General features: G+C 42.1%; 1 protein-coding gene across 2 annotated transcripts in view; it reads left to right on the top strand.

Moving 5' to 3' along the window:
• Positions 1 to 26,773, top strand: part of BMPR2 (bone morphogenetic protein receptor type 2) — a 194,603-nt gene that overhangs the window by 156,063 nt on the left and 11,767 nt on the right. For both annotated transcript variants that reach the window (XM_054044743.1, XM_054044744.1), the window contains exons 4-12: positions 2,409 to 2,519; positions 3,002 to 3,093; positions 10,312 to 10,542; positions 14,018 to 14,132; positions 16,505 to 16,665; positions 18,307 to 18,454; positions 19,402 to 19,538; positions 23,005 to 23,177; positions 24,336 to 25,615. In XM_054044743.1, coding sequence (XP_053900718.1) covers positions 2,409 to 2,519; positions 3,002 to 3,093; positions 10,312 to 10,542; positions 14,018 to 14,132; positions 16,505 to 16,665; positions 18,307 to 18,454; positions 19,402 to 19,538; positions 23,005 to 23,177; positions 24,336 to 25,615 — 2,448 coding nt within the window. The remainder of the gene's footprint in view (positions 1 to 2,408; positions 2,520 to 3,001; positions 3,094 to 10,311; positions 10,543 to 14,017; positions 14,133 to 16,504; positions 16,666 to 18,306; positions 18,455 to 19,401; positions 19,539 to 23,004; positions 23,178 to 24,335; positions 25,616 to 26,773) is intronic.

Raw genomic sequence — 26,773 nt, 5'->3', positions numbered from 1 at the left:
TTTAATTATTTGATCACATATTACTTCTGAAATAGAATGATATGATATATATAATACAGATCTGCACAACTATTCTACATTGTCTACTTGTTTATATATATTACATACAAAGAGCTACGTTAAGCGAATATTATGATTGCAAAGTCAAGCACTCAAAGGTAACGAAACACCATTTTTAAGGTTGCCTATTTAGCCTTAATTGGGCCCCTTCTGTGTATGCATTGATAGTCTTTAATTACATGATCACATAATATTTTTTCTATAGGACCCTTGCCTCGTTCAATGTACAGAATGGATGGTGCTCACTAAATGAACAGCCATTTAGTGTTCCATTTTATCCTCGTCATTCAAAGTTCTACCCCAGGCCTTATTTACTGCATATTATTCACATCCTGTTCTAAATACAGAATTACTCACTTCCTCATAGTTTTTTTTTGTAATGTTTCGTGTTTGTGTGTGTGTGTGTGTGTGTGTGTGAGAGAGAGAGAGTTTATGTGACTGTGTGTTGGGGGACTGTGACTTGTGAGAGGCAGAATCTCTGTGGGTGTGAGAACTGATCTGTGTGAGAGAGAGACTGTGTGTCTGTGTGTGTGTGTGTGTGTGTGTGTGTGTGTGTGTGTGTGTGTGTGTGTGTGTGTGTGTTAGCTAGATAAAATTAGGGAAGTGCACTTTAAGTTCCTCCCTTCCTCCCTCCCCTGCTCGGCCCGGCTCTTCCCTACCCACCACCCACCTGACTCACGTGGAAGTTTCACTCCTCCTGTCCTTGCCCTGGCCCGTCCCCTGCCAGAGACCTAGCGGCTCAGGCAGGGTCCAGGGAGGGACTCTGCTCTGGGTGTCGGTGGGCCGGGCCGCTCTGGGCTTCCTGGGGCTAGGGCCCTCAGCCAGCCGGCTGAGGAGCGAGTGAGGGAGGGGGTGGGGTTGAGGTTGGGGAGAAGCCCACTGGCCCAGCGCAGGCGAGGAGCCGGAGAAGAGAGGATTCCAGCCGCAACCAGCGAGGGAAATGGTGCCCCAAATTTTGGGTGCTCTACACAGCCGAGTATGCTGTGTATACCTAAGGACGGCCCTGACTGAAGGTTTTATAGGGCTTTGCAAACAGTGGTGTATACACACTCTAAATATCATTTCCAAGGCCAACAGCCATTAAGGTCCCTGTGACATCTTGTTTGCTGGATTTTCCAGTGCCTAGGGCTGCCCCATTCAGAGTTTATCATAAACTTCCAGTATTTCCTTTCTTTGTGCCAGTCAAGATCCTAGCTGGGTCATGGGTCTGGTGTGGAAGGGAGTCCCTGGGGGTGAGGTGGTAGGAGAGCGAGCCCTCCCCATACCCAGCACTGGTGGCTCCTGTTCCATGGGGATGGGCCTGGGTCTGGATGTTGTGATCTCATGTGCGAGGTCACAGCAACACAGAGAGTCAGCTGGGCCAGGTTTTAGTGAGTGGCAGGCCAAATGTGAGTAGCACTGTAACCCCACGTGCCACGTTGCAGTGCCACGTTGCAGTGTCACTGACTCAAGTCTGACCCAGCAGCACTGTTGATACACAGGATATGGTAGCCCAAGGCCTGGTCTATTAGTGGAAGAATAGCAAAATTCCACCTCAGGATAGAGAAAATCATGAGGCTTGACATCTGAGTGGGTGCACTTAGAGAGACCAGGAATCAATTCAGGGCTTTGGGAGATACCATCAACCTTTGAGTCTAACTTGTTTTAATTTCAGCTGCTGATTGCTTTCCTAGATTTCATGCTGCAATGTATTTCTGAAGGATTATTATTCATTAAAGAAAACTAAGGATTTTAATTATATTAAGATGTCTTGATTTCAGATATAGTCCTTGTACAATTTATGGGTTTCAAAACCTAGAGAAATGAGGGATGAGAGGAAAACAAGTGAGTTAAAAGTAGAAATCATATGAGGATAGAGGAACCTTCTGGTGAATGTATATGCCAAGTTCATTAAATCAACATAACCGAATGACCCTTTTAGAAAAAGTCCTGAACATTACACTACTATAGCATTTTCTAGTAATATAATGGACTTGTTACAGCTTTTGTCATTCATAACATTGGCCCAGCCCTCCAATTTGTATTTTTAACAGTCAGCCTTGTGTGGTTGTTCTGTACGTTGCCATATGGAAGACAGTGATTCAGCTTCCAGTTTTGGTGTCTCACTCACCATACAGGCAAGAAAGGCCCTGGTGATGCTGCAGAGGTAATGTTCTCAGCCATGTTTAGCTAGTCAACTGTTCTCTCCTCCTTAAATTTTAAAGATAAAAATAAATTAGGGACATATAGTGTAATCCATACAGCATGATTTGTTTCTCATTTCTGTTACTTTGTCTGTTGTATGGTTCTGAATCTTTCTAATGTACATTAAAAAAAAAATGACATATACTCTTTCTCCTTTCTTTCAGATTCATCTAATTCTTTTCACCGAGATGAGACTATTGTTATTGCCTTGGCCTCAGTCTCTGTATTAGCTGTTTTGATTGCTGCTATATTCTTTGGATATAGGATGCTTGCAGGTAGAATTTGATGAGCTTTTCTTTTTTCATATTATTCTTTTAACTGTTCTTCACAGTTATAATTCCCTTACCTCCCTCTATTCCCACCCCTTTAAATATATTTCTTAATGGCCCATAGAAATTTATAAGGACTCCTACATGTTTTCAATCTGGGTTCTATTTTTCTTCCATGAATCCTCTGCTTAACAAATAGCTGGAGTGGAGCCATCAGTCTTCTCTAAGGCCAGCACCAGTGGGATTCTGTGTCACGCACAAAAGAATAGTTGTGTAGCAAGTAGCCATCACCTTCCCTACCACCTACGCTTCCCATCTTAGTTTTACTAGCTCGGGGGAGAAGGGTTTGCAGTGTTACTCCTGGCTTGGCATGTCCTTCACCGTAACAGCCACTGTTGCCGTCAAGTCCCAGAATAGTTCTGTAACCATTCTCAAATGTATTTTTGCATAAAATCTTAACTATCAGAACTTGGTTCCTGTATCTGCAGGGGACCGTAAGCAAGGTCTACACAGTATGAACATGATGGAGGCAGCAGCATCAGAGCCTTCACTAGACCTGGATAATCTAAAATTGCTAGAGGTAAGTATGCCACTCAGAATTTCTGCATCATTATTTACTCTTCATTGTTTGCTCCACCTGTGATCAAATTACCTGCCAGATATTGTTGTAATATTTAAGAAACAGATATATATATAATAAATGTGCTATATTTTCCCATTTTTGTATTGTCCTGGTTACATTTTTTGTGAACTGTGGTAAAAAACATAAACAAAATCACTAAACAAATAGAGGTTACCTCAGAAATACCAGAAGCCAAAGACATTATTTTACCTTCTCTCTTTACTCACCAGTATCATTGATATTAGTCAGAATGGGCTCTTCTTTTAGAAGAGCATTAACTACTGAAGAGCAGTAAGGGGTACTTGCCCATATTGTATTTCAATGTCACATCAAAAATGCTTTTTCTATTTGACATTGATAACCATGTTAAAAAATATTTAGAAATACAATATCTTATAGTAATAGTCTGAAACATTGTAGTAACATTACTGGAAGTATAGAATTTACTGTGGATTGCAGTAGTATATTTCAATAATAGTGGGGTGCTGCATGTTTTCTCAATTTCCTTCATGTCAAATAGTCTGCACAGTGAGGTGTTCCCCATGTCAATGGCAACTGGAGGCAGTCCAGAACTTTTCTCTGGGCCTGGGCGTAGGAATCGGAATAACTCTCCAAAATTCTCTGTCTCTGGGTGGCACAAACAGCTGGCTCCCAGGTCTCCCTTTGTATCAGAACTTTCAGAGGATGTATAAAAGATTAACAAAGTGTCTCTGTGTCTTCATTGACTTAGAGGTTTTTCCACCTCAAAACTGTCCAACTTAAAAAAATTGGGCACTGAGGAGGGTTTGAAGGACAGCATCGCTGCTCCTCTTCCCCATGTCCCAGAAATGGCAGAGAGTGACAGCAGGCCACAGGAACTCAGCATCCATGTCCCTGCTGAGACACTGCAGTTGGCTGCAGGGAAGTCTGGCTTCTGATGGCATGTAGGCAAGGTCATCTCTAAGAAAGCTGAGCAGGCCACAGTGAAACCAGCTCCAAGTTGGAGTTTGGGCAAGGTCTGTGCCAAGAGAGTTGAGCTGACTTTATGGAAGCTTCCTTCACTAAGACCAGGTCAGAGTCAGTGACATGTTTTCAAGTCCCCATGGCTTCTCCCTTAGTCATGGGACTCCTGTTCGTACAGTTTGCAGAGCAAACAGGAAGGTTTCACTGGAGTCTCCTGAATCTCTTGGGAAGGCAAGGTTGGTGGGAACCAGGAGGGAAGAAATTCCTGCTCTGAGCCATCATGTAGGCAACGTCAGTGCTGAGGTGGTTGAGAAGGCTGCAAAGCATCCCCCCTTCCCATAAGTTGTTTTACCTGCAAGGCTTCAGCTGTCATGAAAAGTGCCTTCTTCTGGGAGTGGACCATATCAGAAAATGAGTGCTTGAGATAATGAGGGAAGGAAATTCGATAGAACTCACTCATTGTCCCAGGAAGAAGTTTATCCTTTCCCCAAAAAATAATAAACCAACACTATCAACAAGACACTTCATAGCATTAGAAGATGAAGGATGGGATTAGGAACTTTGCTGTGAGTTTTTTCTCAGATCTGTATGCCACAGAGCCTGTATGTCCATCTGAGACTTGGCGGCTCCTTTAGGATCTTCTTAGGATCTCAGCACTGGATGTGGACTAACTTGAACAGGATCTGACACTCTCAGAATTGGCTTCTGCCCTAAATGACTTCGCTCTAAGGCAGGCACAAGGTATTGATGATTTGCCTATTGAGTTTTATAAGGCCTCTTGGACCCTTCTTGGGCCTGACTTGCTTCAGGTTTTTCAGGGGGGCATCAGAGAGAACATCCACTCAGTTGTCATCGAGTGGTTCTTCCTGTTGCCTAGGAATGGGGACCTGTGTCCCCGCTTTGTCCTGAATATAACCTTTTTTCAAATGCCTTGGCAAATAGACTGAACATGACTGGTTTAGTCATGCACCCTGCTCAGACCTATTGCATTCCCACAGGTCCATTTTTGATAACCTTTTCCTAATGTGGGAGGTAATTTCAGCCTCAAAAATCTTTGATTTGCATATTGGGTTGATTTTCCTTGACCAAGAAAAGGCTTTTGATCATGTAGATCATAGATATTTGTTTCGCATCCTTTGTGCTTTTAGTTTTGAGCCCAGGTTTGTCCTCTGCATTCAGTTGCTGTAGTGTATAATGAGATATAGTCTTCTTCTTAAGATGAATAGTGTTTTGAGTACCCCTTTTCCAGTCTGTAGGGCAGTAGTGGGCAACCCGCGGCTCGCACGCAGCCTGTCAGGGTAATCCGCTGACGGGCCGTGAGACAGTTTGTTTACATTGACCGTCCCCAGGCACAGCTGCCCGCAGCTCCCAGTGGCCGCAGTTCACCGTTTCTGGCCAATGGGAGCTGCAGGAAGCAGCGTGGGCTGAAGGGACATGCTGGCTGCCACTTTCCACGGCTCCCATTGGCCGCGAACGGCGAACAGGGAGCTGCGGGAGGCTGTGCCTGCGGATGGTCAATGTAAACACTGTCTCGCGGCCCGCCAGCAGATTACCCTGACGGGCTGCGTGCTGGCCGCAGGTTGCCCACCACTGCTGTAGGGGAATCAGACGGGGTTGTTCCCTGTCTGAGATATTGTATGCTCTTTCTATCAAGCCTCTGTTCTGGTGTTGCGAAAGCACCTTTCTGGCCTTTCTCTCCCTGTTTGAGCTTGTACCCCAGCGAGTCTCCACGTAAATGATGTGACTCTGTTTATTACTCATGATTGTGATGTTCAGGTTTTGACTGAATGTCAGCACTCTTTTGATCAGGCTTCATCAGCTCTCATAAATTGAGAGAAGAGTGACTCACTCCTGCTGGGGCTTGGGTGATCTCTTGTCCCCCAACTTTGCTAGGGGGCTATTGTGGAGCCGAACTGGTTTAAGGCACTGGGAATTATGCTGGAACCGGGTTATATTTTGAGTCAGAACTGGGAGGGAGTTATGGAAAAGTGGAGGTTGCAAAGGTGGAAGTTAGATTTTCTTGACTTTCCTCAATAGATTATAACAGTTTTAAATCAGGGCAAATATAGAACCTAAACAAGCTGAAAGTATATATGTCTTTAAGGGTGATATGCAAACCACTAAAAGCAAGGAGAGGTTGAGACAGCATCCTTAGGGTTACCATATTTCAGCAAGCAAAAAAGAGGACGGGAGGAGCCCCGCCCTAGCCCCGCCCCCGTCCTGGCCCCGCCCCCGTCCTGCCCTAGCCCCGCCCCCACCCTGCCCCTCCCACTTCCCGCCCCCCCAGAACCCCCAACCCTCCCCCCGTTCCTTGTCCCCTGACTGCCCCCTCCTGGGACCCCTGTCCCTAACTGCCCCCCAGGACTCCACTCCCTATCTAAGCCTCCCTGCCTCTTGTCCCCTGACTGCCCCAACCCTTATCCACACCCCCACCCCCAGACAGACCCCTGGGACTCCCAAGCCCCATCCAACCACTCTCCACCCCCTGACAGCCCCCCCCCAGAACTCCCAACCCATCTAAACCCCTCTGCTCCCTGTCCCCTGACTGCTCTGATCCCTCTCCCCACTCCTGCCCCCTGACAGCCCCCCCCAGAACTCCCAACCCATCTAAACCCCTCTGCTCCCTGTCCCCTGACTGCTCCGATCCCTCTCCCCACCCCTGCCCCCTGACAGCCCCCCCCAGAACTCCCAACCCATCTAAACCCCTCTGCTCCCTGTCCCCTGACTGCTCCGATCCCTCTCCCCACCCCTGCCCCCTGACAGCCCCCCCCCAGAACTCCCAACCCATCTAAACCCCTCTGCTCCCTGTCCCCTGACTGCTCTGATCCCTCTCCCCACTCCTGCCCCCTGACAGCTCCCCCCCAGAACTCCCAGCCCCCCACTCCGCTCCTTGTCCCCTGACTGCCCCCTCCTGGGACCCCCTGCTCCTAACTGCCCTCCAGAACCCCACCCCCTACCTAAGACTCCTTGTTCCTTGTCCCCTAACTGCCCCCTCCTAAGACCCCCCCCAACTGCCCCCCAGGACTGTATCCTGACTGCCCAAAACTTTCTCCACTCCCCCCCAAAAAGCCCCCCCCCGTTTCTTGACTGCCCCCTCCAGAACCTCCCTGCCCCTTCGCCTGCCCCCCCTTACCCTGCTGCTCAGAACAGGGTGTTGGGCTCTGTGCGAGCGGAGCCGGACACCAAAACCCGGTCCCTGGCCCTGCACAACAAAACCCGGTCCCTGGCCCTGCACAGTGCTGCCGGACCGGGTTGCAGGGGAGAGCTGCCCCTGGCTCAGAATGCAGGGCGGATCCGGCTCCTCTACAGCTGCTCCTGAGTCCAGCCCGGGACTTCCCTGCAGCCCTCCCAGCCGCTCGCTCTGCCGGGGGAGGGGGGAAATCCCGGACATTGTGAGTGCTTTACAAATTCCCCCCGGACGCTATTTTTAGCACGAAAAGGAGGACATGTCCGGGTAAATCCGGACGAATGGTAACCCTAAGCATCCTTAACTCATTGCTTTTGTTCTTTGGGTTTGCAATACATACAACAAGTAAGATTACCTAGTGCTCATAAACTCGCTAAAGGAGTATACATACTACAGTTAACTGTGACCAATGAGGTTGATTGGTCATGCATGAGCTAAAAAAAACATTTACTTTACAAAATATTAGATGGTAAGAAAATTAGTTAGCAGTGCAGGAAATATGGGTTTTATCTGTGCTGTGTTTTTAAAAAAATATGCTGAATAAATGAGTTTATTCCATTTCTCTATGCTCCAAACGTATAAATTACGTCTAGTTTTGCCTATGGTTGCACTGGAATGTCGTATAGACTTTTGGACAATGTTGCATTATGGTTGTACAGTACAATATATTGACTACAGTGTGTCAGTGTGGTTGTGCAGTAGTGACATTTTCGTGATGCATTGCAGTGTAGGATCTGCAGCTCCTTCAGGATCTTCTATACAAAAACAGATTGTCTTGCAGCCACCATTTTTTATTTGTTCCTTTTGAATGTCTGTGTCCCAACGGCTGCTTTAAAAACTCTATTTGGGATTTAAAAAACAATTTCAAACATAGAAATGTTTTAAATTGCTTAGTTTTGAAACAAAATTTTAAATAAAATTTTTAAAGTATTCTACCCTAAAAGGTGAATATTTATTTTTAGTAGTACCCTGTAATTATTGTGTCTCGCTAATTTCATATCAAGATTGTTCAATTTAGAAATAAAAAGATAGGTTTTTTTTAACTGCTAGATGCAAACTCTCCTTGGACTCTGACAGCCAGACTTGCTTCTTTTCTTCTCATGCATCTTAATAAATATATTGCAATGCTAATGATGCCCTCAATTACACCTGTGCAACTCTCGCTGAAGGCTTATGAGACTGCACAAGTGTAACTGATAGCATCATTTGAAGATAATGGGATGTCTGGATGTAACTGAGTGCATAATTGGTGCTGCAACATTATCATCACAGGTGGTGATGTGGGAAAAGGAAGGAACCCGGCTTGACTCAGGCTGACTTTGCAGCTGGTATTTGGAAATGGATCATTTTATTTTTAATTTCCAAACTTTTAGCAAGCTGTCTGCGAAAATAAGTGAGACACAATAAACATGGAATTCTACAATGCCATTTTTACAATGTAACTACTCAAAGTAGAACCACAGTTGTAAATTGTGACGCTGTGCTGTGGTTCTTGGAACCATGAGCCACCGTATTACCCCTTAACCTCAGCAAGTGAGAGCTTTGCTGCTGCTAAGCTATGTGTTAGCTCCCTGACACACCAGCAAACTCTTTTCAGGACTTGGCCAATCCAAACCTTGCTTAGCGGTTATAATCAGTTCCTGAGGTCCCAGAGACATCTTTTCTCCAGTGCACAGCCCTTCTGACTGTAGGACCTACAAAATCTTACGTTCACTGCCCCCTTTAAAGACACAGAACACAGCATCTTATTAACTTGACTAGAGGGTTAACCCACCCTTCCCTTCCATCAGAGCACTGACTTGGTTTATGGTAAAAGTAAAACCAGTTTATTAACAAAAGGACATATGTTTAAGTGATACCAAGTATAAGGAATAAGGATAGAAATGGTTACAAACAAAAGTAAAAAGACGCTTCTAAGACTAAAACTCAACTTCAGACTAGTCTTTTGTTTAAAGAAGTTTTTCTCACCACAGTCATTCTTCCAGCATGGCTAACCTGTTCTTTAGCCAGAGCTCAAAGCACTTAGTTTCTTTGACTCCTCAGATGAAGGATGATTTAGGGGTTCGCTCTCCCCTCTTTATAGTCCAGTCAACCTTTGAAATGCATTTTTCTGAAGAGTATCCCCTAATAAGGTTCCTTTCCCCTGCTGGATGTAAAAGTCACGCTGTCTGGTGTAGATGCTATGCTGGCTTCTTCCCCATTTATGATTGTTTTTACAATGCAAATGATCTTCCTGCAATCTCCGATACCCATTATCTTTTGGCCGTACCTGGCTTGAATAACATGGAAGACACACTCAAGCAGGCAGACCCACATTTCTTTGGCTAGAAAAAAATCTGTTTTACCTGCATGGTTGGTTTACAGACTATGTGTAATTTTATATATAGTGTTAATGTGTACATTTCACAATGATATTAATCACCAGTGTGTCACCTGTTCGCATCCAATACCTTACATGACACCTTTTAGATACAGATTATGACAACAGTGAGTTGGGGTACTGGGCTGGTCAAGCCAGCTGAAACTCCGTGCTAGATACCAGAGAGTCCCTTGCCTTCTGGGTTTGGGACACTTTTAGGGTCACAGAAATGCAGCTGTAGGATCTGTCTTCTCTGAGAACCAAATTCAATACAGTGTTCAAAACTTCATAGTTTACTTGGAACCCTGCTCTTTCCCTCATGGGGCAGTAACAGTTTTAAAAACAAACTTTTTAAACTGGAGTCAGAGGTCTGTATTCCAAAAATGTGTGCACACATGTATATTTCTTTGCCTGTACATAATGAGTAATTCCTTGTGGAAGTATAGCTATGCCATTATCAAATTTTAGCATGTGTATACATTTATTTCATGCAAATCTGAACCTCGGTTTTATGAAAATGTATTTCTTGAATGCTGACACTCTATTTGGTAATACATGTTGAGTATATGATAATGAAATTTAAAATGTGGCCTATAGCTATACATATCCATTCTATTTTGCAGTGTGAAAACCTTTCTTGATCATTACTTATTTAATCAATGTAATGACTACTTTTAACTTTTTACAGCTGATCGGCCGGGGGCGATATGGAGCAGTGTATAAAGGTTCCCTAGATGAGCGTCCAGTGGCTGCAAAAGTATTTTCCTTTGCTAACCGCCAGAACTTTATCAATGAGAGGAACATTTATAGAGTCCCACTGATGGAGCATGACAATATTGCCCACTTCATTGTGGGAGATGAGCGATTCACTGCAGATGGACGTATTGAATATTTGTTGGTGATGGAATATTATCCCAATGTAAGTACTTCATAGAAAATAAATTGGTTTGTTTATACCTAAGAATAGTAAAATAGAGAGGATGTAGTACTGTCCACACTGGTGCTTAGGTCGGTATAACTTACGTTGCTCAGGAGGGGTCTTATTCACACCCCTGAGCAGTGTAAGTTATACTGAAATAAGTGATAGCGTAGACCCAGCCTAAGGGATTAAGGGGTGAGTAGCTAGCTACCCGCTCAGCTGTGGCCAATTGGTTGATCAGCAACAGTTGACATGAGAAACTGCAGCCCGGGCAGAAGGGGGTTGCTGCCAGAGAGGCTGAGAACCACTTTGCACCAGCAGCAGACTGGCAGAAAGCTATTCAAGGAACAGGATTAGAAGCCCCTGAGGACTGATATGAGACTGCTGGGGAGGGCACAGAGGCCCTAAGCAGGTATCACTTCTGCTATACTCTCTGAGTTGGAGCCGATAGGAATATGACATAAGGATTTGAGAATAGCTGGAGTTGAACTTGGAGGCTAGAAGAGCAAAGTCATAAAGGACCAGTGTACGTCAAAGGGGCCTGAGGCCAGGCGAGAAATACTGAATCACCTCACCTTAATTCTCCCACAGCAAATAAACTGAGTTCTATGCAACTTATGGTGTGTGTGTTATAGGGGGTGGGAGGTGAAGAGTAATCTTTCACATGAGATCTTAAAAACTAAGGATGAGTCTGGTTGCTCCATGTGGACATTAATGACCCCATGGTATATTTGTTTAAAAAAGATAGGCAGGAAGTGAGACTGATGGGAATAATTTTCTTCATACCCTTCGCCAAAATGTTGTGTAGTATGCTTTGTTCTGGTTGATTTGCTGACCTCATACCAGAACTGGCTGAATTTCATCATTGGGGCTGTGTGCATACATCATAACTAATATTACATATATTGATGCTGAAATAATTATTATAAAATAATTGAAGTGTATGTGAAATATATATAACAAACACAAGCTTTAAGTTTTATTTCAGAATTATTTATTTGGTTCTTGTTGGTTTTAATATATAAAATAGTTAATATATGCAGGTAATCGGATAACTTTTAAAAATGAGATTTGTCCTTGTGTAACTGAGCTACTAATATGATATTCTCTACTATCCAGAAGGATGAGGATGTGGGATGAGTCTTTGGGGTGAAAATGGGTGGGGAGCATCAGTGTTCAAACAGGAATGGAATATCCAAGGGCAACTATTTTAATCAATAGTAATAATTTATTTCTTATATATAAATGCTTTCCATCCAAGATATTTTAAGCTACTATATATATATACATACAGACAGACTTTAAGTGAGAATTAAAAATGAATACAATAATATAAAATATTTTAAAAGCCAAACAATGTGGCATAACTTATAAAGGAGACAGTGTCCTAGGTGCCAGTGATTAAAATTGAATGCTATAAAGAATGTCTTAGTTAACAGTGATTAAAACTGAAAATGCCTCTGAAAAAGCAGTTGCAGTGATCGATGTGTAAGCAGAGAGACCTCTACAAACCAAGAACTCCCACAGGAAAAGCTCAGTCACATGCAGACCTCAGGTGCAGTGGTTTACACAAGCCAAAAATGTGTTGTGATTGTATATCAGAGAGATTCTGAGGTGTGTGATGTAAAAGTTTACAGAGTATTGGCAGGCAGTGAGGTACTAGCCTTTTTGTTACAAATCACTTTCCAAAACTTAATTTTCTGGTTGAAATTTTCCACACTTGATCTTAACCTGAGAGAGAGAAAAAAATGTTCTTGAAAGATCAAGTAAAACTAGTTCAGCTAATTTTCAAATATGAAGGCAGTGGAAAAAATACGCTTTTGTCATTGTGCTATTTATATACCTGAGTATGAAATAAAGTGGGTCTTATAGGCAAACATAGTATGCAATCATGTAAATAAGCACTGTATTGTAATGCATATACTACCCCTGGGGGAATTCTGCACCACTGTGCAATGCAGAATTTGTGCAGAATTAATGTTCTGCACAGAATTTCCTTTCCCCCCACAGAACTGGGGCTGCAGAGCTGCTGGCTGCCACTAGGGGACATTGGACCCAGCAGAGACCAGCTCCCTAGCTTGCAAATATAAGACAGTGCTGGGAGGAGAGGGAGCTGGAGGGTTCCCAGCAGCTGCATTTCCCAGCATGTCCTGAAGGAAGGTGGCAGTGTGCAGGAAACTCCGTACAAGTTTCCGGGACTCGGCATCAGGCTGTTTCTCCCTCTGGATCCCTGGGCTCTAAGAGGAGGGGCTGCACATGTCTGGACTGGGGGTACCCCACAGCTGAGGTCTGGGGATAGGGGATGTGGCTGTCTGGGCTGGGGCATGCCCCGCACCTGGACTCTGGGGATAGGAGATGTGGGTGTATGGCCTGGGGATGTGCCCTGTGGCTGGGCTTGGGGGGGAAGGGGTGTAGGTGTCGGGCCTGGGGGAGCACCCCATAGCTGGGCTCAGGGAGGGGGCAGAGGGTATGAGTGTCTGGGCTGGGGGGTGCCCTGTGGCTGGGCTTTGGGGAGAATGGGAGGTTTAATGGACTGTAATGTTAGTAAGACTACTTGCATAAAGGAGTGCTTGTGGGAGTAAAGATTGGCAGGATCTGGCTCTTATTTTACTGGGAATCTTGCATCTTCCGGATAGAAGAGACTGGAGTTTTTCTTCTGACACTTTTTGAAAATAAGATCTATGTAGAATCTTTTCAATTCCCAAAATGACAGCATTCAGTTTCTCTTTCAGATGGGTTCCTCCACAGCTTTGTCAGGAGCTCTATTTCCTTGTTTAACTTCTCTCAATGGGAAAGGGGATCACGATGTTCCTGTTTCTATCCCTGCAATATTTGTTGACTGACTGAGGGCTTGCCTACACTTATAGCGCTTAGTGAAGACACTGTCTACGTCGACATATATATTCCACCTCTCAAGTAACTATGTCAACGGCACAAGCCCTCCTGACTACGTAGCGCTGTCGACACTACAAGTTTGGTTGGTGTGAACGCGTTGCTCAGGGGGGTGGATTTTGCCCACCCCGAGTGGCATAGTTATACTAACATCAATTGGTAGTGAAGACCAAACCTAAATCTGCTGGGACTGGGAAAATACCAGGGAGATAAGTTAGTAAACCTCTTATTATGGCTAAAATCCTGATATCATTCAAAGTCCACCATTTTGTACTGAACATAGTTTCTTCAATTACCTTTGTTCAGGCACTGTTCATCAGGAATTTCAGAACATTATAACAGCTGCAAAAAATAAATGCACTCTCTTGGTTTATCTACTTTCATTTTCTGACTAAACCAAAAAAACAATAGCAGCAATAAACACTGATAAAGGTAAACTTGGGCCCTGATCGAGCAACTGATTGAGTAATTTCAGGATCAGGGTGTTAGGGAGTACTGCGTGTGATGTGGACCTTTGAAAAAGTTTTGATTTGGTTATTCAACGTGATAAAATTTCAATGAATTGTTTTTATTCTTTCTCTAGGGTTCTTTGTGCAAGTATTTGAGTCTTCACACCAGTGATTGGGTGAGCTCCTGTCGTTTGGCACATTCGGTAACCAAGGGCCTGGCATACCTTCACACAGAGTTACCTCGAGGAGGTATGATCAGGAAGGGACATGTTTACAGCACAATAACTGGGATGGTACCAGCTAGTAGTTGGGGGTGGAGGGTTGTTTTGTTTTTAATGTTAGTAGCGAAGAGAAAATGCATGGTTTGAGAAATTAATTAATGTGAGCAGATGATGTTTCAAAATACAGACTACACAAAGCTTCCTGTAGTACATTCTTGTCTCCTGAGTACTCCAGGACCATGATGTAGATCTGTAGACACTTTTATGAAAATGTGGACTGAGATACTACAGAATCCTATAAACAGGCAAGCAAGAAGCAGAGTTGCACAATTCTGCTGTATCATAGCAACAGATTACTAAAGACCTAAAGAATTTAACGTACAGTACGTTAATGAAAGAAAATGGATGAAGTGTTCTGATATGTTGTGCAGTTCAGATATAGGTCACTGAAGTAGTGTATGTGGTTTTAAAAAGAGTGGGTATGATGTATATGGAAGGAAAATATTTAAATCTTCTGTTTTATTGTAGTTTTATTTTTCATACTATTTCATTTTTTATTTCAGGACAAAGATCATATCTTTTTGGTGTATAAATGACATCACCTATATACTTTAATACTTTATTACAGCACTAGATGAGACAACATACTGATATAAGCCTTTTTCTTCTGTGCTTGCATGCTTCATTTAACATTTTGGGAACTAAAGTATTACATACTAGACATATTCTGAGATGTGTGATGTAAAAAATTACAGAGTATTGGCAGGCAGTGAGGTATTAGCCTTTTTGTTACAAATGGAAAAGATAAAAAGCTGTAGAAAGATCCGTTCACCAGTAACTAGTAGAATTTGAGAGTGTGCTGAATTTTAGATTAAAAGCAAGGTTACATAAAAATAAGTATTGATATTTGCTAAGACAGTGAAACATAAAGGAAAATAGCTATCTAAATACTAGGCTGGTGCTACCATACTCGGTATTCATGTATGCTAGTCAAACTGCAGCCACCACTTTAATTTAATCATTTTGAAATGTACATCCAGGTCTCTCCGTAAGCAGCTATAATTGTGTAAGCCTTCCACCACCAGAGAGATAGAGCAATAGACCGATTTGTAAAAGCCAGCAAGGAGCTCGCAGTGTTTAAGAAACTCCTGTGGTTCTATGAACATCAGATCATAACAAAATCACCTCTATAGTCTTGGCTGTTGTAGTAAACAAGTCTTGATTCAAATAATGGATATAAATTGTTCCACTGTCTAGCAGTAGTAACTTAAAAATTCTTGTTAAGATTATAGTCACAATATTTTATGATAAAAGCATTGCCAAGCCTCTGTAATAAACCTTTCCAGAAAGGTTTACATTTAATTTGTTCAGCCATATTATACAATTTAGAGTGAAATCTACAAAAATTTGATAAAAACATCTATACTGCAATTAAAAACCTCTGGCTGGCCCGTGCCAGCTGACTTGGGCTCGTGGGCCTAAGGCTAAGGGACTGTTTAATTGCAAGGTAGATGTTCAGGCTTTGGCTGGAGCCCAGGCTCTAGAACCCTGCAAGGTGGGAGGGTCCCGGAGTTTGGGCTCCAGCCTGATCTGAAACTTCTACACTGCAATTAAATAACTCTTTAGTCCAAGGCCCATGAGTCCAAGTCTGATGGCCCAAGCCAACCATGGGTGTCTGATTGCAGTGTAGACTTACCCAATGTGTGTTCAGTTGTCCAACTGGAGTAGTAAATTTAAGAGGAATCTGAGGTTCTCCTGTGGGGCAACTGAGATCCATTTCAGTAGTACTGTAGTGCGTTCAAGCATTGGAATAAGTGTGAGACGTATACTGATATAAGTGCCCCCATCTGTCCAATTTCTGCACAGACACCAGCTAATTATAGTGAATTGCTGGTACTTTCTTTTAAATGAGGACTCTATGAATATGGTGATCTCATGTGGACTGGCCATTAGATCAGCGACAGCGGATCCATGCTTAAATATACTATAGCTACACTGCCAAAAAATGCTGAACTATCTACTGGAATCAAAAGAAGCTTGTTGACTATTATTAGATCTATGCATTGCAATTATATAATAATGACAAAGTCCTGTGGCACCTTATAGACTAACAGAAGTATTGGAGCATAAGCTTTCGTGAGTGAATACCCACTTCGTCAGACACGTAATATAATAATGCATTGCATATAAATAGCAAAATCTCATGAACACCTGTCAGTGTTTCAGTAGTTAATAGAGCGTGTTGCAGTGGTCGCTGTAAGCAGGGAAAATTGTTAGTGGCCTTAAAAAAAAAAAAAAAAAAAAAGTTCTATAAAAAACAAGCAAACGCAATTTGGTTCCTCTTTTGCCAAGCAAAAGAGCTACTCAAGTACTAATGAACACTTCCATCTATCCAAATAGACCATTATAAACCTGCAATTTCCCATCGCGACTTGAACAGCCGTAATGTATTGGTGAAGAATGATGGAACATGTGTAATTAGTGATTTTGGATTATCCATGAGATTAACTGGAAATCGACTGGTACGTCCGGGTGAGGAGGACAATGCAGCTATTAGTGAGGTGAGCATGAATTAAGAAAACACAATGATGAGCATTTGTAAATGGTATCTAGCAAGAGAAAAATGAATTTGGAAGCAATCTTGAAATACTTGCTTCTCAAGTCATAGGGTAAATGCAGTGGTTGCACAATTTCTATGAAGGGAAGATATTGAAAAGAGTGGGTTATAGCATTGGGGCGATGAGATTCTTTTGCCCTTTTAATAAAACATTTAAAAACAAATGTAGTGTTTTTGAAAGAGGGCATATAGACAGCCCTGGAGTTGGAAGTCCTCATTCAATAGAATAGGTCTGACAGGTCAGTGGCAGTGCACGTTTTCCCACCAAAGCCCTGTGGTCCAAACTTGGAGAGACCACTGCTAGGTCCCAGAGAGTAATTGACTCTCCATACCAATGTAATCCTTTGTCTCTCTGCTGAGATCTGTAAACATAGGTGCAATTGCAATGGGGTTTGTTGTGGTGTGGATACACAGTCTTTAGGTCTTGTATTGAGATTGCCAGTTCATTTCATATAGGCCCCAAACAACCTTCAGATGGTAATAATCTTTTGTCATGACCAACCCTGAACTGGATTTGAAGCAGTGGCTTGGAGTAAAGTCTCCATGTCCCACTTCCAGCTTTCTACAAGCCATTTAGACCCTTCCATCATCCCCTGAACATCATTATACAGTCAGATTGTGGAGATTGAGGGGTGATGGCCCATGCAAGGATGTTTAAGAACCTGCTTCTTTCTCTAACTTATAGAAGCATGAATACAGTGGAATCTGAATATAGGAAACTCAATTATAGTGAAGCACTGCTTTAAGTGAAGAAGAGTGAAAGTCCCAGAATGCTTCAATCCATTTCAGTGGACTTTGAATTCCCTTACAGTGAAGTCTCACTTCTCAATGTGTGTTCAACTGTGTTAATCTAATTCCCTTGGAATTCAGCAATAATAATAATAATAATAATATACTATAAATAAATAATGCTTAGTGCTTAGATGTTAATTTTCTAGAAATTCAGAACTCAATGCTTAACTGAAGAAAGAAGCAGAGAGAGAATAAGTTACCACTTTTTAAAGGGCAAGCATAAGTGGAACCTAACACTATCCAATGGGTAACGAAGAAGGGCTGGTCTGACCTTGCTACCTATTCCCCAGTGAGAGTAAATATGTGTGGAGATAGACATGCGAGTAGGCATACAGTTGTCAACGTTCCCTGAACCTGCAGGAAATAAGGGGAGGCCCTACCAACATTCCTAGGCGAAGAAGATGAATTATTTTCCCAAGTAGGTCCTCTCCTGTTATCATACAATATTCTGCTATAAAGTGAAGTTATTTGAGAAATTATCATTCCTCTATCAAAGCTTTCCACTGTGTCCTCTTGAATATGAGGACACAATACAAGGGATATAATCATTTATTTTGCATGTATTTGATAAGTATAACAGAAGCAACATAGCGCAGGAAAGGTTTTATTATGACTAGGCTGGTGATAAGAGGCTAGAGTCCAAGGATATACATAATGGAAGTAACTGCTTTTTCTTCTAAATGATAGAAGGAAACACAAGGTAGGGTAAGAATAATAAATAGGATCTGTAATAAACTGAGTCAAATGTAGGCTTTACCTTGTGAGTTAAGAGTGCAACTGTTGGTTCCTACAGGTTGGTACAATCCGCTATATGGCTCCTGAAGTGCTAGAAGGAGCAGTGAACTTGAGGGACTGTGAATCTGCTCTGAAACAAGTCGATATGTATGCCCTAGGCCTTATCTACTGGGAGATCTTCATGAGATGCACAGACCTCTTCCCAGGTAACTAAAGAATTGACTGAAATAATGAAGTTAATAAAATATATGGATCAGAAACCAAATTTGTGTTCTAACATTTTAAAAATACAATCCATTACACTTGTGTTACAGAACAGATTTTTCTTAACTGTTTTTCACCATTATCTCAGTGCCATCTAGTGTTAAGGATTTTATTGGAATTAGTACAGTATACTCAGTTGTAATACAATGGACATGGATGAAACACATGTCCTTGTATAGTTCATTTGCCCTGTTAACCATCAGTACATGCAGACTGTTGAATTGATGTAGCATCCCATGTTTCTCTCAAACAGCCCGTTCTAGTGTGCATGGAAAGTTGCGATGATTCAATGTGGATCTTCACAGCTACTCCTTTAGCATTTCATGCTAAACTCTTTCGATACCAGTATCCCCTGAAAACTCACTCAGTGCCTGTAATATGGTAGAAGGGGAAATGGGCAGGTAAAGTGGAACCCATGGGAATGCAGCCCACAGCCACCCTTGTATTTATTACTGAGGTGCATCCTGTGGATTTAACAGGTGCTGGCATGTAGTATTCCATCTATAGCGGAACAGCTGTACATTGCATGCTGGGACCTATAGTCTGATTGTGCCTCCCTCCCATGTTACATACAGTCTGTTTTGTTTCATACAAATTAGATGTGTCCCACAGATTCCTGGCCAGTTGCCAATGCACCCATCAATTGGGCAAAGTTTTGAGTGCCTCCCAAGGCAGTTCTAAACAATGACTTGTTCATATTTAACTAACTCAACTACATTTTGTTAATTTAAAATTTCTGTTTTAAGGGAAAGGGGAAAAAACGTCATAGGGAGCAACCTCCATGCCACCTCCTCCCATGTAAAAGTTCTTGATTCCCTGTTCTTTTTTTTTACAGCTGTGATTTCATTATTGAGTTTTTGTTTGTTTGTTTGTTTTTCTTTCCCAACAGGGGAGTCGGTGCCAGAGTACCAGATGGCGTTCCAGACAGAAGTTGGAAACCATCCCACTTTTGAAGATATGCAAGTACTGGTATCTAGGGAGAAGCAACGACCAAAATTCCCAGAAGCTTGGAAGGAGAACAGCCTGGTGAGATAGAAAGTTAAAAAGAAGCATTTGCTTGAGCCAGCTAAGTCATGCTCTCAATTTTCAAAGCCAAATGTTGAATCCATTTTTCTTCTACTTGACATTAATATTTAAAGTTCTAGAGCTGCTCCAGGCTGGACTTTTTAAAATACTGAATTCAATTTAAAAGAATTCATTGTTATAAAACAGTTCAGATTAAAACTAGGGGTTTTAAAAGAGAAATACTGTAATTACCACTGGATTTTTAGGTATTATAGGTGCAAAAGTACATTATATTTATTATTAATATTATTATATGCCAAGTGCCCAAATTTCCTCAACATAAACAAGGCAGAAATATCAAGACATTCCATATCTGGAAATTTTATAAACTAAGAATGCCCCAAAATTTTAGCTAGTAAAAATGACATAGTATTTGCTATTGAAGCTAAGCAACATAAGGATTGTAAAGCTGAGTACTTTCTTAAATTATATCTTCTTTTGCCAAGATGTATATTCTTCAGCATTTGCAGAGCCTACAGCTTTCACTGATCATTTCGTAAATATTACCAAATTTTAGAAATATCATGTTGCTTATTAATTTTATATTCATTTGAAAAATTTATATTCTCAAAAAATATAAATAAGGCAGTTTTCTGGTTAGGAGATGAGAAAAATTTCCCAACTTTTGTCTGTTCCACTGAGTCCATACAGCACTGAGAATATCTGTTGCACACTATTCCCTATTTAGTAATTGAGGTAAAATAATCTCTGTAAATTGGGGGTGATCTTTAGGCTGTTTGTTAAAGGTAGAAAATGCAAAGTGTGATGAGTTACATATTTATTTCACAACAAATATAAAAATAGTCAAAGAAGTGAGAGAAATTGTGGGTAAAAAAAAATAAATGGACTAAATATTTGGCTTTTAATAAAAGTGATTTTCTAGTTGTATTGTTTCAATGGCTGAAATTTGTCGTCTTGAACCATCAGACACTTTGGTAGTCAACGTGTAACAATCTGCGCTCTGCAGGTGATAGGGAACCTAAGGCCATATCTGCTCTAGCACGTGTCAGCATGTCTTAAACGATTTCAGATATGGGCACAGTCTACTGGAGTAATGTTATTGCAAGACATTCTGACGTTTTTGAAAAAGTGAAACTACCTAGAAACGGTTGCACAGTTTCATCCATGTTGTTCAAGAAAACCATGTTGCAACTATTCTCACTACAGCACTGATGTTATATTACTGGTAAATACAGCTTTGGAAGAACCAAGTTTGGCACAGTTGTAGCTAGTCCAGTTCACAATGTTGATTGGACTCTTTGGGTCTGCCCGTGTCAGCTGACTTAGGCTTGTGGGGCTTGGGCTATGGGGCTATAAAACTGCAGCGTAGCTGTTTGGGTCCAGGCTAGAGGCAGGGCGCTGGGATCTCAGGGTGGGGGAGGGTCCCAGAGCCTGGCCTCCAGGCCCAGCCCGAATGTCTGCATTGCAGTTTTATAGCTCCATAGCCTGATCCCCACAAGCCAAGTCAGCTGACATGGGGCCAGCCACAGGTGTGTTATTGCAGTGCAGACATACCCTATTGATGCTCAGGTTGAGTTGTGTTATTTTACAGATTTGCATTTTAAATGCTAATTCTGCTGAACTATAGAACTATTAGGATTATTATAGGGTGGACTGGTAGCCCCTATATTTAGGTGACTACCATTTTTCTTGTGTTGTCACCAAGATTTTGGCAACATTCCAAAATAATAACTGAAAATGTACATTCTAATCTAAGGCAGGGCTATGCTGCTTACAAAATAATCATCAGTAGCAATACACACACTTCAGTAGGAGCACTAGGAACAGACAACATCTCTCGGAGGGGTGGGGGAGAGAGCTGGTCTAGGCTTTTTCTAGTAATTTCCCCCACCTCCTCCAGACCCAAGACATGGTCCCACTGGCCCATTTCCCCACTCTAGGGGCACCAGTTGGGGAAAGAGCTCTCCCTACCTCCTGGGAGGAATGGGAAGAGAGGGCTGGGCTCCTCTTGACCACTCCTTAGACCGCTGGGGACATATGCTGGGTCCATCTTTACCACCCCACCCCATGGGAATAACTGCCTTGTGTTCTGCGCAAAAGTTTCAGGGTTCAAATCTCACCAATGATGCATGATATGTGACAGTTACAGTTGCACATAATGCATTTTTTGGCAAATTTACTACTGGCAGAATTTTTTTTGGCTGAACTTGAATTATGATACAATCTCTAATTACATGATCACGTTCTATTTTTTCCATAGGGCCCTGTCTCATTTGGTGCCCTGGATGGTGCTCTGGGGAATAATCAGGGTGGTGTAGTGAATGAAACAGTCTGTAGATTCCCTGCTTCATTTGCTCTAGAAGTTGGAAGGTGTGTTAATGGCTCAGCGAGGGAAATACAGGAAGAAAGAGGATGGTCTTGTGGTTAAAGCAGCTGACTGTCACAGGAGAGCTCAGGTCTATCTCTGCCACTGTTTTTGTGCATGACACTGAACATGAAATTTAGATTAAAATTTTCAAAAACACCTAAATCCCATTTTCAAAAGAGGCTCTGAAATACTGAGGTCAGTTTTGAAAATGGGTCCTAGGCTCCTAAAAAACACAGGCTCTTTTGAAAATTTAAGCCTTAAGTCAAAATGTTAGCAGGTAGCCATTAACATTGTTCTCATTTCCTCTGTGCCCCACTTATGACCCTGGGGAAGTAGAAGTGTGGAGCACTTGTAACTGCGGCTGTGCATGCTCCACACCTCTATGTGTGGAGCCTGGCAGCATGGTCTGGCGGAATGTTCAGAGTCTCACGTGCCTCTGCCACTGACTCATGGAATTGCCTCAGGAAAGTCTCTCTCTGCATTTCGCCTTCTGTAAAATGGGGATAACAACACTTTCTTCTCTCTCAGTGAAGAGACATTCATTAATGTTTGTGAGGTACTCAGATCCTAGAGTGATGAGCAGTCTGGAAGAGATCAGGAGGAAATAAGTACTCTTGCATTAATTGTGTGTCCAGCAAAATAAAGCAGGGACTGTCAATTGAATGATGAGGATAAAAACGATGGTATTCCTGAGTACTGTGCATTCTGTACACTGAATGAGGCAGGGCCTCAATTGAAAAAAAAGTATGTGATCATGTAATTAAAGACTATCATAATCCATATGCAACAGAGCCAGAAGGAAGGTTGCACAGGCAACCATAATTCTGGCATTTCTTGACTTTTGAATGCTTGACCATGTTTGTTTGGTTTTTAATGTAATACATTATAAAGGGTATTAGGATTATAGCATCATGTAAATGCTCACTCTTTTGTGTAAACTAACTTTAAATGAACAGATTTGTGCATTTTGACCTTCATTCTCTCATTAAAATGTACACCAGCCTTATGGCTTTATTCAGATCACTGTAAATCATAAGAAAGTAGATTAAAAACACAACATAAAAAGGAGAATAATTTTACACAAAGTTTCTCTTGCAGGCTGTGAGATCCCTTAAAGAGACAATCGAAGATTGTTGGGACCAAGATGCTGAAGCTCGACTGACAGCCCAGTGTGCTGAAGAGAGGATGGCTGAACTCATGATGATTTGGGAGAGGAACAAATCAGTCAGCCCAACAGTCAATCCTATGTCTACTGCCATGCAGAATGAGCGGTAAGAAGTGAAGTAGTCTGGTGTTAGTCAGCTGTCCTCAGTACACAGATAACCTGGGAGTGAGATTAGAATGTTAACAGTAGCTGAGTATTCTTGGGAACTGGCATATTTATATGAACATGTGTGAGCTAGTGTGTATGTGGACTTTGCCTAGTTTTGTGTAGATTTTTCACTAACTTACTGTATGAATCCACAACTAACTGATTCCTTGTAGCTTTGGGTCCCCAAATTCCCACAAATTCAATACACCTATGATGTACACAACTGTATTTTGGAGAGAGAAGATCAGACTTTCTGACTGAGTTATATAGCTGCCTGAAAAATAGCCTTGTACTTTCATAGTCAAGATAAAGAAGTGATTATGAAGTATCTGCAGGAACTCTTGCTAAATGATTCATAACATTTCTGTTTAAAATGTTTCTGCTAAAAGCTTTGTGTGTTCACTGCCAGCTGAGAGACATGAGTTCAGGAAATCATTCAGATTCCCAGTCCTGTATTTTTCAATTAAGGAACCACAAGGTCAGCATTGACTTTCTAATTATTCTGATCTGCAGAGAGAGACACTATGTATTTTCCTTTTCTGACTGTAAATGATCCAAAGGGAAGGAGAGTCAGCTGAGTTGTTATTAATGCTTCGTGTCTACTAGAGATCCTGTTTGGGGATACTCTTGATACCCAGGACAGTGTGTCTTGTCTTATTAAACTTGTGTTTAAAATTATGTATCATGGATTTTTATCATAATTTGCGACTCCATGATTTTTCCTGTTTCATTTCCTCCATCCTCTCTGCAGGGCTCTCTTCACCTCCCTCACCAAGATCTCTTCACTGCACTTAGAGTGGAGCCTCAGCAGTGAAGTGGGCAATCATCAAATGGGATGACAAAATTCCTTACTTTTGGCTTTAAAAACAATTAAGAGGCTTTGTTACATAAATAACATCCATGATAAAACCTGCTGCTCTACTAGTTCAATTTCATGGCAGCCAGAATTTTTCATGGAAGCTATAGTGTGTTATCAGAACTCCTTAAGTGGTTGGTCTTCGAATTATACATGAAGGGAAAAATAGAGACCTTCAGTGGTGAGAGGCGGTTTGTTTATATATATATATATGAAGTCTTAATGTCAGACTTTTTTTCTTTTCTTTTTTTTTTTTTAAAGCAACCTGTCACATCACAGGCGTGTGCCAAAAATCAGGCCATATCCAGATTACTCTTCTTCCTCTTATATTGAAGACTCAATCCACCACACTGACAGTATAGTGAAGAACATTTCTTCTGAGCATTCAGTGTCCACTACACCATTGACTTCAGGGGAGAAGAACAGAAACTCCATTAACTATGAACGACAGCAAGCACAGGCTCGCATCCCTAGCCCTGAGACTAGTGTCACCAGTTTGTCCACCAACACAACTACCACCAACACAACTGGCCTCACTCCTAGCACTGGCATGACTACCATATCTGAGATGCCTTACTCAGATGAAACAAACCTACATGCTACAAATGTCATGCAGCCTGTCGGACCAACTCCTGTTTGTCTGCAGCTAACAGAGGAGGATTTAGAAACCAACAAGCTGGATCCAAAAGAAGTAGATAAGAACCTAAAGGAGAGCTCTGATGAGAATCTAATGGAGCATTCCCTTAAACAGTTCAGTGGACCAGATCCACTCAGCAGCACCAGCTCCAGCTTGCTTTACCCACTGATCAAACTTGCAGCAGAGGTGACAGGACAGCAGGACTTCACACAAGCTGGGAATGGTCAAGCATGTTTGATTCCAGATGTCCCATCTACTCAGGTCTACCCTCTACCCAAGCAGCAGAACCTTCCGAAGAGGCCTACTAGTCTACCTTTAAACACCAAAAATTCAACAAAGGAGCCACGACTGAAATTTGGTGGCAAGCACAAATCAAACTTGAAGCAAGTGGAAACTGGAGTTGCCAAGATGAACACTATCAATGCTGCAGAACCTCATGTGGTAACAGTTACCATGAATGGAGTGGCCGGGAGGAGCCAAAGCATAAACTCGCATGGTGTAACAACCCAATATGCCAATGGTGCAGTGCCGTCTGGCCAGACAACCAGTTCAGTGGCACACAGGGCCCAGGAAATGCTGCAGAATCAGTTCAGTGGCGAGGACAGTCGGCTGAATATTAACTCAAGCCCCGATGAGCATGAACCCTTACTGAGACGGGAGCAGCAAGTTGGCCAAGATGAAGGTGTTTTGGATCGTCTAGTGGACAGGAGAGAGCGACCGCTGGATAATGGCCGAACAAACGCCAATAACAACAACAGTAATCCATGTCCAATGCAAGACGTTACTACACTTGGCACCCAGAGAATGACAACATATCCTGGGCAGACCCAGACTAGAAGAGCACAGAGGCCTAATTCACTAGATCTATCGGCCACAAATACTTTGGACAGCAGTAGCTTGCAGTGTAAGTGTTGACAGGACTCGAAAAATTTCCCAAACATTTTCTTACCTGAGAATTAAACATATCTGCCTGGATGAAAAATACCTGTATTGTCTCAAAGTCCAAATAGCCAACCCCCCCAAATTGCATGCATATTTAATTTCTATTGGTGTAATTTCACTCCTCCATTAAATTAAATTTGTAGCCCCTGGCCTGAAAATATATCAGTTCTTTCTCCCTCCCCCACCTCTGGAATAAATTGGTTCCCTTTCTAATCAATTCTGCTTTCACTCTCCAAATCCAATCACTTCTACACCTCTTCCTCTTTGCAGAGCTTCGCTGCTACTGCTGTCCCAGTTCCTCTCCTGGGTATACGGGAGACCCTAAGCCTCCTGTCCAATATTTCAGGGTTGTTAAAATAAAATATTATTATAACTAGTTACATATTCCATTATTTTTAAATGACTGGTTCTACTATATTATTATGAGCTTTTCAGAATAAGTACATCTGATTTTATTGTGGTAAGTAACAACAATTACAGTTATATAAGTTACTTTTCTTGAAATATTCCAATCCTGTGAGCTGATGTCTTGGTACCCAATATTGGTGTGCAGCTCTCACGTATGATTAGCATTAGATACCAGGGCTGAGACCTGGAAGATCAGTATGTCCCATTAGGGGATTCAGACTAGATAGAAAAACTACAGACTGCTCCAAACTTTTGTGTGAACCAGTGTAATAGTAAATATTTCATCAAATAGTGTGTGTGTTGGAGAAATTAATCAACGGTAGTATAAAGCAACATATTTTTAGATATAAACAATTTTAATAGACTGTAGAATAACTGTAATCACCCTTTGGGCTTCAACAGCAAAGAAGCCACAATGGGCTTTTTTGTCTTTTCCCTGCAAGGCAAAAGTAATGAAAGGTTACAGCTAAGCTCTCCATTAGTTATAGCCTCCATTAGTTATTCCCTGTTCTGTTCAGTTTCAAAGGGACTATTGGAAAGGCCTGTTTATCTTTCTTTGGGAACATTTTTTTTTTCCAAAATACCCTGTATTCTTGGAAGGAGCCAAGGTAACTGTGATTGGAAGGCTGTGAATGTGCTTAGGCAGACAGAGAATATAATATTAGCAAAGTTATTTGGATTGGGCGGGGGGGGGGCTTTCCCAGCAGAAACT

The sequence above is a fragment of the Malaclemys terrapin genome, chromosome 11 (genome assembly GCF_027887155.1).
Source record: "Malaclemys terrapin pileata isolate rMalTer1 chromosome 11, rMalTer1.hap1, whole genome shotgun sequence".
Classification (NCBI taxonomy): domain Eukaryota; kingdom Metazoa; phylum Chordata; order Testudines; family Emydidae; genus Malaclemys; species Malaclemys terrapin.
The sequence above is the reverse complement of the archived record's forward strand: the minus strand, read 5'-3'. Positions and strand labels throughout refer to the sequence as shown.